Raw genomic sequence first — 12759 nt, 5'->3', positions numbered from 1 at the left:
AATAAAAAAATAACTAACTGAATTCATGATACCATATGAACACAGTGACACCACATGAAGATTTTTTTTATTTTGATGTTTTATTATGGAGTACAAATCAAGGCATCACCACAAAATATATTCAAAAATATGGCCCTAAATACCCAGCGTGGTGTAAAAGGTGAAACTACAATAATTAGTGAAAGAGAAATATGACCCATGACAAGTATGACACATTTTATTACTAACTTCTAACAGAGTTTTTTAGGCTTTTTTTTTTATTGGCTTTAATAAAACCCAGAGGTCAGATACTTTCATAAACCTTTTATATTGTTTAGTTGTGTGATTGGATTGTAGATGATACAAGAGTTTATTGCCTTTGTGGTCGGTGCATGTAAAAATGTGCAGTTTTCCATGGGAGAAAAAAACCCTCTCGGGCTGCAATCACAAATGCAGATTTTGAGCCCAAAGTGGATCCAACAGGAAGGCGATGTATACGTCCTTCACTTACAGTATATTTCCCTTTTCTTTTGTTGGTTCAAAAACTGCATGTGTGATATCTAATGTCAGGCAAGTGGTTAGTTCTGACATTTTATATAGTGCAGTTTATGAGCATTGTTTCAAACCAGACTGGTCCTATTCAAATTTGTTTCTCTCTCTGCAATCCATCAGTGGTGGCCGTGCTTGCACACCATAGGAAAAAGTGCCGGCCTCTCTGGTGGCCGGGGCCATGGGAGCGCACATAGGCTAGTGCTTTTTCCTATATTGTGCAAGCACGGCCACCACTGCTGGAATCCAGAATGTGTCTAAGGCTTCACACTCGTGTTTTGGCTTTCTGTCTGTGAGATCTGTTCAGGGCTCTCACAAGCGGTCCAAAACGGATCAGTTTTGGACTAATGCATTCTGAATAGAAAAGGATCCACTCAGAATGCATCAGTTTGCCTCCGTTCAGTCACCATTCCGCTCTGGAGGCGGACACCAAAACGCTGCCGGCAGTCCACTTGACGAAACTGAGCCAAACGAATCCGTCCTGGCACACAATTTAAGGCCCCCTGCACACGAACGTGTGCTTCCCGTTGCTGTATTGCAGAACCGCAATACACAGGTGCCATTCCGTGGGCATTCCGCATCACGGATGCGGACCCATTCACTTGAATGGGTCCGCAAATCCGAAGATGTGGAATAGAACGGAACCCTACGGAAGCACTACTAGAGTGCTTCTGTGGGGCTTCGTCCCGTACTTCCGTTCCGCAAAAAGATAGAACATGTCCTATCTTTTTGCGGAACGGCCGGATCGCGGACCCATTCCAGTGAATGGGTCTGCGATCCGCTGCGGCTGCCCCACGGACTGTGCTCGTGCATTGCGGCTCGCACACTGCGGGCCGCACCACGACCACGGGGTGCACAGGTTCGTGTGCAGGGGGCCTAAGTCAATGGAGTTCATGACGGATCCGTCTTGGCTATAGAAGACATAATACAACTGGATCCGTTCATGACAGATGCATGCTGTTTTATTGTAACGGAAGCGTTTTTGCAGATCCATGATGGATCCTCAAAAACTGCTAGTGTGAAAGTAGTCCACATTTAGGCTTCCTCCACAGGTGTGTGTTTTTTTTTTTTTTTTCTCCCATTATCTCCCTTTTTCTGTAGTGTACTAAAGACTTTGAATTATCATCTAATAGATTTAGATAAGATAAATACAGTAAATATAAAAAAGAAACAAAAGAAAACCTAGGTTAAACAACACTAAGAAAAATAACTGCACACTTTTAACATTTGTGCAAACTCTGAAATGACCCTTCTATCAGAGCTTTCTGTAATAGACAGACTCATGGGTTTTATGTCTGGGGCAATGTATACTGTCATTATTACTGTTAGTGGTACATGTATATCCCCAAAGATGATTTAGAAACCTATTATTCAGGTGCATGAATAGTGGATATTTATGTTGCTGCTTTCTGCAATCTCTAGAACAATGTGTAATTAGAAGGTGTGCATGGAAATTCAGCAATGAAGTAATGAGGCAAAATAGAGAAATGTAAAGCATGCAATATTTAGGTCAGTTAGGCTACTTTCCCATTAGCGTTTTTTTACGGATACGTCATGGATCGTCAAAAACGCTTCCATTACAATAATACAACCGCATGCATCCGTCATGAACGGATCCAGTTGTATTATGTCTTCTATAGCCATGACAGATCCGTCTTGAACACCATTGAAAGTCAATGAAGGACGGATCCGTTTTCTGTCCGCGCTGGGAGCACAACCAAACGGAACGGAATACATTTTGGTGCACTCCGTTTCGTTCAGTTCAGTTTTGTCCCCATTGACAATGAATAGGGAGAAAACTGAAGCGTTTTCTTCCGCTATTGAGATCCTATGACGGAACTCAATAGCAGAATTGAAAATGCTAATGTGAAAGTAGCCTTAGTTGATTAAAACAATAAGAAATCTAATTTCTTCCACAAGTAACCTGTACCTTTCTTGGATTCTAGCATGACTTTGTGCGCAGAGAGAGGCCAGGCCGAGTGCTAATAGATCTGATCCAGAGGACGAAGGATGCCGTGAGGGAGCTGGACAATTTACAGTACAGGAAAATGAAAAAAATCCTCTTCCAGGAATCCCGAAATGGTCCACTGAATGAGTCTCAGGAAGATGATGAGGTAAGACATCCTGCAAGGTCCTCAACTATCTTCACCCAAATAAAACTGGTATGTATTTCATATTTTGTGAAAAATCTATTCAAATAACATCCCAATTGAGGACCGTAGCATCTCCGCTGGAAAATAAGTCTGGAAAGCTTACTTGTCTTTAGGCCACTTTCACACGGTATTAGTAAGTGAACGCTAGAAATGGAAAATACTGAGAAAAAGTACAATGGAAAGCTTTCCACATATTCCTAATTTTGGATTCACTCCTGGTTGTGGCTATTGCTGAAAAATACTGACCGTATGAAGCGGGCCTAAAGGGATGACTTTGCATTGGTCCTCCCTTGTTTTGTCGGTAAAATTAGGATTTCATATTAAAATGAATGAGTGGATTTTATTTTGAGGTAATAAACCGGCAGTCAGGAATGTACGTGCTGCCTCTTACATAGTGTAGTGTGATGTTCAGGATACTTGCACCATTCTTATTGATTGGCCACAAGATGTGTTTGCGAGATTACTTATGGGCCTGGCTCTCTGCCATTATGTAGTATAGGCTGTTGACCATTTAATTAGATATTTTAGTATAGACTGTACAAGAACGGAGCTCTCTAGGGAATAGCTAGTGGATCGCCCTCTTTTCACTTGGGACTTGTATTATATGTATAACGTTTATTACACTACATGGTAAAACTGACCAAGAAGTCTACTGTATATACACCCAAAGATTTGGCTGGGCTACTGCATAGTGTAGTCAAAGCCAGATGTTCTGCTTTTTACCTCTAAAGCGTCTTTAGATGCAGGAATGTTGATTTTTATATTTTACTTTTTATGCAATAGTTCTGTTAATGATGCAATCTGAGGCCTTCATTTTCAGTAATTCTACTATTACTGCCTTGGGTATTTGTTTTTATTCAGTGTCAGTGCAATACATATATTTTACTATAGATGGTTGACTCTTTAAAATCTCCAAACTCCTTTTAGAACTTTTCTGAACCTTTTGAACAAATTCTACATTGTTTGGTATTTTTAACATATTCATATTTAGCTGATTTTCAGGTTCAGGAATTTCTTCGGCAAATCTGCCTTATGTGGACAGACCCTACAAAATATTATTTCTTGTATGCACCCCCTTTTTTTTTTTTTTTGTGGCCGTTTTGGTCAAACATTTTTGCATGCTTTTTTTTATTTAGTTGTGGTATTTTTATTTATTTTTTTGTCTATTCCATTTTATTTTATTTTTTCATAAATCACAGCATGCTGTTCATAAATTTTTTTTTCCAGGCGTTTCCCCTTAGGCTGGGTTCAGACCTGAGCGTTTTACAGCGCGTTCCTACGCGCTGTAAAACGCTCAACAGGCAAGAACCAATGATTCCCTATGGGAATGGTTCTCACCTGAGCGTTTTACAGCGCGTACGATCGCGCTGTAAAACGCCAGACGCCTCAAGTACAGGAGCTTCTTTGGGGCGTCTTGTCGCGCGTTCCTGTACATAGACTTCAGCGGGAACGCGCGACAATGGGCGTTCACTTGTCTCTGTATGCCCGATTGCAAACGCCCGTACAATCGCGCATAGAGCGTACGTTTAGTACGCTCAGGTCTGAACCCAACATAAAAAAAATCCACAACTTTTAGACAATTTGAGAAAAACCCCACAAATAAAGCAGTAAAACCTGCAGGTGGTTGTTCTGGTTTTTTATAGTGGTTAAAAATGTCAGACAACATTTGTGTAGGGACCTTACGGTGCTTTCAAGTGTCTTCTTCAAAAAGCTTTATTTTTTTTAATTATTTTTTTCGTTTAGCAAAAAATTCAGTGACCAGATGTTACATGTTGGCCAACAGGAAATTTCATAAAAATGCCATACTAAGGCTACATGCACACGACCGTATGTGTTTTGCAGTCTGCAAATTGCAGATCCACCAAAAAAAACTGACATCCGTATGCCATCTTCTTTTTTTTTTCTCTGAGGATCAATTGTAACCAATGCATGAAACGGACAAGAATAGGACATGTTCTATTTATTTATTTTTTGCGGGGCTACGGAACGGACACTGATGCGGACACTACACAGTGTGCTGTCCGCATTTCTTGCGGACCCATTGAAATGAATGGGTCCGCATCAAACCGGAACGGACACGGAAACAAACAACGTTCGTGTGCATATAGCCTACGGGTGATGTAACACACAGCTTTTTGTGGTAGTTTTTTTTAACCAAAGCCAGACATGGATGCAGCAGGAAAGAGAAGTATAAGTCCTTCCTTTATATTACTGCTGCCATCATAAACGGTGGGTGACCACGTAATACTGTTTTTAAGAGTGTTTCCTTGCATTTCTTGCTCCCGTGTTTTTTTGTTTTTGTTTTTTTTTATGGCAGCATTCTCTTGGTATGACTTTATATTTATATTAGTATACACTCTTTTTATAGGGAAAAAAGTCTGAAAGCATGCAAGTAAAAATGTTGCCTGACCGGTGCCATCCCGAAAAAAGCTTGTAAAAAAAAAAAAAAAAAAAATGCATGAATTTCATGGGATCTTTTTTGCAAGCCAAAATTACAGAACAAATGCACCCTTAGGCCTCATGCACACGACCGTTGTGTGCATCCGTGGCCGTTGTGCCGTTTTCCGTTTTTTTTTTTGCGGACCCATTGACTTTCAATGGGTCCGTGGACAAATCGGAAACTGCACCGTTTGGCAGCCGCATCCGTGATCCGTTTTTCCTGTCCTATTTTTTTCACGGCCAACGGTTCACGGACCCATTCAAGTCAATGGGTCCGTGAAAATCACGGATGCACACAAGATTGTCATCCGTGTCCGTGATCCGTGTCCGTTTTTTCCTATCATTTCAATGGCAAACTTGACTTATATTTTTTTTTTCATTTTTCATGTCCGTGGATCCTCCAAAAAACAAGGAAGACCCACGGACGAAAAAACGGTCACGGACCAACGGAACCCCGTTTTGCGGACAGTGAAAAAATACTGTCGTGTGCATGAGGCCTTAGGCTACATTCACACCACCGTATGTATTTTGCGGTCCGCTAAAAATATGGATGACCTCCGTGTTGCATCCGTTTTTTTTTTGCAGATCCATTGTAACACTGCCTATCCTTGTCCGCAAAACGGACAGAAATAGGACATGCTCTATATTTTTTTGCAGGACTACGGAATGGACATACGGATGCAAACAGTCTACTGTCCGTGTTTTCTGCAAACCCATTGAAATGAATGGGTCCACATCCTATCAGCAAAAAAAACAACAAAAAAAAAAACGGAACGGACACTGAAAAAAAAAATATGTTTGTGTGAATGTAGCCTTAAAAGCAGAGGTTCTGCTGCAGGTGGGATAGTAATGTATGTGTAGTATGTGCGTGGAATATAGTCAGCAAATGGCTTATAATTTGCAGTGGCTTGAAGCTCAGCTGTATGAAGTTTGGTAGTAGAAAAGAGCTTTTTCTATGATGGACCCTTTCATGCCGTTTCTGTTATTTAACCCATGTAAACTAGCTACAATATTTACCAATAAAATCATTGAAAACTTGCTGCTTAAAACTTGAAAACTGAAACCCAGGTTTTTTGTTTTTGTTTTATTACATTGTGTATTTTGGTCAATGATTAGAGAATAAATGTGAGAAATATATATATGACGAACGATATCCTCGTATAACCCTTTACAGGACAACGAACACGTGACAAACTTGACCAGGAAGATGGACAGCCTCGGCAGCAACCATTCCCTACCAAGTATGTCAGTCAGTACGGGTAGCCAGAGCAGCAGTGTGAATAGCATGCAAGAAGTCATAGACGACATGAGCCCAGACCTGAGCTTGATGCAAAGTTACAGCTGCACGTTTGATTCCACTTCTTCCTTGGTTCCCAAAAAGGTAAGTAGGTCTATTCAGTGGGGTAGGACAGATTTTTGCACGGGTTAGAAGCCGTTTTACACAAGAAAGTATTGGGTATAGAATGGATTCAGGCACAGCTTTTTAGTGGCACTTTTTGTAGCATTTTTTTTTTGCACTTTGTTGAAAAAACAGCAGCTCCAGTTGTTAGCCAAAAGCGTATGGGAAATATGAAATGCAGGGTAGACTAGCGCTTTTTTTTTTTGTGTCTCCGGGGTATTATTATTTTTTTATGCAGGGTGTTGAAGCAGTTGTGTTTTTGTATTAATAAAAAATAAAAATATATATATTTTTTTTATTCAGAACGGTATAGTAACTTACTGCTGTTTTATATGCTTCTCACCAGTCTCAATTGTGGTGACCAGATGATATAGCTGCATATTAACCTGACAAAAATGGAGCTTTGTATTTGCCGTTCTTCATATACTGCAAATGCAAAGCAATGGGATGCCTGCTTTGTAGCTCCAGAGACGGCACCAGCTAGAAAAGAAAGCCAGTAATCAAGCGGTGGTCCGATGGATGCAGTGGTGTCGTTGCTTTTATGGGCTGCTATTAATACTCTGTGAGGGTATGTTGGCGCACGGCAGATTGTTTGCAGTCCTGTTCCCTATGCATTGAAGGTACGTGTAGTCCCAAAAATGTCTGCAACTCTGCTGTGTATTAACACACCCTTACCTGGCTACCTCTGCCATACAACAGGAGGAGGACGTTATGACCTAAATTACTATGGAGAATATATGTGTGTGTGTGTGAGGAGCTCTAGAGATGATATTAGTGTTAAAGTATTGTTAAAGCGACTGTCCAGTCACGACCTTAAAAATGATCATTGTAGGTGTATTTGAGGTTAGTTTTTAGAGCAGAGTTGTTATATGCACCTGAGACAATTTCTGAAAGTGGCGCACAGTAATAAGAAGTTTGGGGTAAGTGCAATGTGGTTGCACTTATTTCACTAAAAGTATGCCTAGGGTATCCTGGCGTGGAGCCGGGACTTTTTAAAAAGTCGCTCTTTGTAAATATGTCACCAATGTGACCAAATTTTCACTCCAAATCAGTGTGGCACTGGAAGGTGCAACGCTCAAAAAGTCACTAAATGTTTGTTTGCGCCAGTGACCCCAAAAAGTCGCAAAGCCTCGCAAATATATTAAGCCAGAATTCTGGCATGCAGGGCTTGATAAATCTGCCCCCCATAGGTACATAGGTACCTATAGAGGGCTCTTACCTGCTGTTTATTTCTCTCAGATCTTGCTGCTTTTTAGCTCTATTCCATTAGTGCTGAGCTGTGTGATCGGTGACTACAGTTTAGCTACTTTGCCTACAGGGAGTATCAGGTAGTCTGAGACACACCCCCCGTCTCATCATTGGTTCATTGCTTCCCCCTCCTGCAGCTCTGCCTCTTGTGATTGGCTACATGTATGAACAGAAGTCTATCACAGGCCCTGCAGGGCATATAGCTGAGGTGTGTGTGTATATATATAATTACACATCTCCATCCGACTATTTAGGCTGTCTACACGGCGACATTTGTCACGCGACATTTTGTTGCACCAATGTCTTGCATCGATTTTTATAATGATAGTCTATGGTGTCACACTGCGACATGCTGCAACTGTGACAGTCGCAAAAAATCCATTCAAGGTGGATTTCTCTGTGACTGTCGCGTCGCTGGTCGCATTGCGACACCATAGACTACCATTATAAAAATTGTCAGTGCGACAAAATGTCCCGCAACAAATGTTGCAGTGTAGTTGTGCCCTATCTGTCGTGCGACACATGTCGTCATGTAGACCTAACCTATAAAGCCAGACTAAAATATGCAACATTTTCCTCTAAAAAGAAAGTTGTTGTTTTTTGTGATTAAAAAGAAAACGAAAAATATCATAGAGCTCTGACAGTGTACTAATTGTAACGGTCACTGAGGTGGACACAATACAACAAAGCCCTTTACTGTGACAAATCGCAGCTAATTGGCTGAATGGAGCGATGCATGTGGACATCATCATGATGACAATGGCCTTTATTCGGCCAAGTCCATTCTTTGGCATCGCTCATTGTGTGGACAGCAGTACACACGTAAATGTATTGTAGTCATCCGTTGTATGGGTCAGCACCGTAAACAAAGCCGTGCCCAGGTCACTCGCCAAGTGACCCTAAAACTGACTGGGTCACTTCTCAGTCCTACCCTATATAATGTGATGCCCATCACAATGCCCAAAGAAGTGATGATAAATAGTATTAATTGGCCTAGTCGGGACACGGCTTAGGCTGCTGCCACCCTTATAGCTACCTCTCAGGCCATAGGGATGGATGCAGCGTGCAATGCTGACCACATGTCCATAGTGCCCATTTGCATCTGGCTGGGACAATTCAAGGGCTCATGCACACGATTGTTTTTTGTCCGCATTTTTTGTGGGTCGGATGCGGACCCATTTCACTTCAATGAGGCCGTAAAAGATGCGGACAGCGCACTTTGTACCGTCCCCGCAAAAAAATAGAACATGTCCTAATCTTGTCTGTTTTAAAGACGAGGCTAGGGCACTGATGTAGATGGTAGGACGTTCTATTCTGCAAAATGCTGAGCGCACACGGCCGGTTTCCGTGTTTTGCAGATCTACCGTCGTGTGCGTGAGCCCCAACGGGTGGGACAACCGGGCCTGTGTCCATGCCGCCCCTCAGGGCTACAGGTGGCCGGCTCCTGATAGTACAGGGCCATGAGCTGATATTATCACCATGGCTGCAGAGGGTCAGTACTTTTAGATCACATTTAACTAATCTTCTATAAAGCGACAGTGGAGAGAGAAGGGAAAAAAAAAGTGTTTTAAAGCAAAAAAAATTTAAAAAATGTAGACGCCCAACCCATAAAACTGGCAAATCCGAAGAGCACTGTCCTGAATGGAGGCAGCCCAAAATGTGTCAGTGCAGGCCTGTGTGCATCGCGGTGCCACCATTTTGGGGGTGTTCCCTGCCTCTGACAGCTGTGGAAATGTCAGAGATTTAGTGATCCTGCTGCTGCTGTCTCTTTAAAGGAGAGAGGGGGAAAAAAGCGCCGAGTGATCCCTCCTCAGCGAGGCTGGAAAGTGCTAGAACGGAGCGGGGTCTGGAGGAGCAGAGCCCGTGCGCCCCCAGACTGAGCGGACACCGGCTCCCCCCATAGAAGAGCACATAGATCTATTGCAGCCAGAAGGGGCGGAGACTGCACAACCAAAGCCCAAAAATAGAGCAGCAGCAGCGGCGGCGGCGGCGGCATCATCTAAAAGACAAAAGGAGGCACTGGCTGCTCTGCACAGAGGGAGGGGGGATCTGCTGCCGGATCGGTGGGAGCATGCCAGGCACGGCTCCCCCCGCAGCTGCCCTGCTGCCGCCTGATCGCCGTGGATTTAGTGTGTGAGTGTGTGTGTGCGAGTGTGTACGTGTGCGATATAAATAAATATATCTCCATAGACTCCCTCCCCGTCCCCTCCTCCTCCGGCTGGATGGGATTGTGGAGCTAGGGAAGCTGCTGCTGCTGCCGCCGTCGTCGTGCTGGAGCCACACAAGCGTCTCTTTAAAAGGATCAGCTGACCCCACCGAGCTCCAGCTGCAATGGGCTGCCGCCTCTCGCCCGGTGGCCGCTGCAGGGACTGAGCCCCGGGCGCCCCAGAGACATCGGCGATCACCGAGCAAAAGACAAGAGGGGGGACAACGGGGAGTGAGACAGCGGGAGAGAGAGGGGAGAGACGGCCGGGGGGGGCGGGAGGGAGGGTGGGGGAATCACGTTAAACTATGCATCTCATAGAGCCGTGCTGGCGCGGACGGAGGGCTGAGAGACACGCTGCCGCAGCCGGGGCCACAGCACACTCCTCTCTCCTGCTTTTCACCCCTTCCTGCAGGATCATGCATTCATAAGGGATGAGGCGGACCACAGGGATCCCAGGCCTGAGCTGCGGCCTACCCCGTCAGTGCAAAGTCAGGCACTTCATTACCGGACCCGCGAGCGATTCGCTACAATCAAATCAGCATCTTTGGTAAGCGAGGAGCGGCTGCCCCGTATTCCTTATCTCCCTGCCGGTTATATGTTCTCCCATTGCTGCCATCACCCATTCCCCCCCCCTCTCCTCCTCCTCCCAGTACCCCCCCACCGTCTTGTGCTGCACCTTCCCCTCACCTCATCCTGGCACCCTCAACCCCATCACCCCTCCCTCCATAAAAAGAGATTTGCATCTCCTGGTTACCCTCCCCCGTCCCCTATCTGTCGTTCACGTTTTAATGTTTGTTGGCATAGCAACCAGGGCTTGCAAAGGAGGAATTCTAGCCCTGTGCATGGAATACAAAAATCCCCTCATATTGTCATAGAGCGCCTATGTGTGCCTACGATGTGGCGTGTGGCACCGAGGTGCTGCGGAGAATACTGCAATATTAAATACAAGCTGGGCAGGGAGATGGATCTCTTTGTGTGTGGAGGGCTTCCCCCCCCCCCCCCACCCCCACCGTAATGTCACCTGTGTGTGTGAATGCCCTCCGTTACACCTTTCCCTCTATCTACGGCTCTCTCCTTACTGATGGGTGGCGAGCTTTTTGTTGCTTGACCCTCCCTGGCTGGTGACGGGTGGTGTATGTCTAGTGTATGGAGAAGGGCTATACATGTTTGGGTTGTGATAAGACGGTATAACGATGGCTTTCTTCTCGTTACTGCCAGGCTCCGTCTCCATGCAGGGGTCAGCCGCGTTGCAAGCAGAAAATGTGTATATTTATGGAGCTGTCCGTTGCATAATCCTCCAGATATTCCCTCCTAAATAGATGGGTGTCCTTGCAAAAAGAAGGGGGGGGGGGGGGGGGCACGTCACACCCCTTTTACACATGCACATATCTGCACACAGACACACACGTTATATGTATATATAACGTGTGTGTGTGTGTGTGTGTGTCTATATCATTTACACATACATTATTCATTTTATTTTTTTATTCCCCCCCCCCCCCCCCCCCTCTATTTGACTATTCTGCTTCTTTTTGCTTGTGATAGTCATTGCTACATGTACGGATGAGGGGCAGAGCCAGGTTCTGATGCTGGCTGGCACCAGAGTACCAATCCAATTCAAGAATTGTTGCTAGTTGGACCAGAGGCTGGCATATGCCATATTGTGTAGTTATTCGCAGGCTCCGATAAGACAGGAAGGCTGTTTGCATGTACCTACTGCATTTGTAGTGTTCTCACAAGATGGTCATCCTAGAAGAGGAACCATTTTTAATTGTTCCTATTCTGCAATCCTCCAAAGTTACTGTTCAGGCACCCCCCCCCCCCTTTTTTTTTCTTTCTGACATGGAAGGCCATAGAAGTGTTTTGTGCAAAATGCTTACTCATGTCAAAACCCACCAAATTTTAGCAGAGAGGACTCTTCTGTTACAATGCACATGGTAGTAAGCCAGCAGATCCGAGGCAAGGATTCCATGGTTTATGTTGCCATGATGTTTGCATGTAAACAGCCGTGTGGTATGTTGATAAACTCAATACGCTCCTTTTTGGTCCTTTTTTTGCACCACCACTTTGTCGTTGGCCTGAATGGTTATGTCTCTGCAGTATGAACATGTCCACTTACCTGGTGTAGTGATGAGGTGACTTTATGGCTTCTTTTTCTGTGCATAGTAGAAATAATCGCTTATTATCTAAGCTTGTACACCCTATCCGTAAAGGAACAGCATTTGGGGGACAAGAGGCCTACACGTTCTATGTCCATAAATATGCAAAATTTGATTTTTGGGAAGGTTTTGACTCTTTCATAAGATCCATCACACTGGCTTTTAAGTCTTCCTTCATCATCTCAGAAATCCCCGGGGACTTCGATCTGCCAAGAGTTTAATCCCTGATGCCCCTTGTGCCTACAGAAGTTACTTCATACCCTGATGTAACTTTGGGTTCTTTGGTCAACAACTAAGACTTTGCAGCTGATAATTTGCCACAAGACTTCCAGTGGTGGTCAAGGCTAGATACATTGATGGAGGGGGTTATGTGGTTGACATTTTCATGTGATTCCTGAACATTGGACTTGTAGGTATAGAGCAGTTGAGTCCAGTATGTGTGTCGGTGTGTTACCCATTTTATTTTTATTTTTTCTGTAGAGACCTCTAGTGGTGCCAGGGAGTAGTCAAGTTGGTATAAAACCGATTTAGGCATGTATATAAGGGCACTGTCACACGTGTAGGTTTTATAGTGGTACCTGCATGGTGCAAACAATGGCAGTGATCAGATATGTAGAGAGCAGTCCT

At 44.2% G+C, this 12759-nt stretch overlaps 1 protein-coding gene across 5 annotated transcripts in view; it reads left to right on the top strand.

The window, feature by feature from the left end:
• TAOK3 (TAO kinase 3) overlaps window positions 1–12759 on the top strand; it is a 195499-nt gene that overhangs the window by 68776 nt on the left and 113964 nt on the right. For all 5 annotated transcript variants that reach the window (XM_044275825.1, XM_044275823.1, XM_044275827.1 and 2 more), the window contains exons 12-14: window positions 2475–2642; window positions 6295–6501; window positions 10386–10520. In XM_044275825.1, coding sequence (XP_044131760.1) covers window positions 2475–2642; window positions 6295–6501; window positions 10386–10520 — 510 coding nt within the window. The remainder of the gene's footprint in view (window positions 1–2474; window positions 2643–6294; window positions 6502–10385; window positions 10521–12759) is intronic.

This window comes from Bufo gargarizans, chromosome 1 (assembly GCF_014858855.1).
Source record: "Bufo gargarizans isolate SCDJY-AF-19 chromosome 1, ASM1485885v1, whole genome shotgun sequence".
Classification (NCBI taxonomy): Eukaryota; Metazoa; Chordata; class Amphibia; order Anura; family Bufonidae; genus Bufo; species Bufo gargarizans.
Note: the sequence above shows the minus strand (reverse complement) of the source record. Positions and strands in the feature narration are given on the sequence as shown.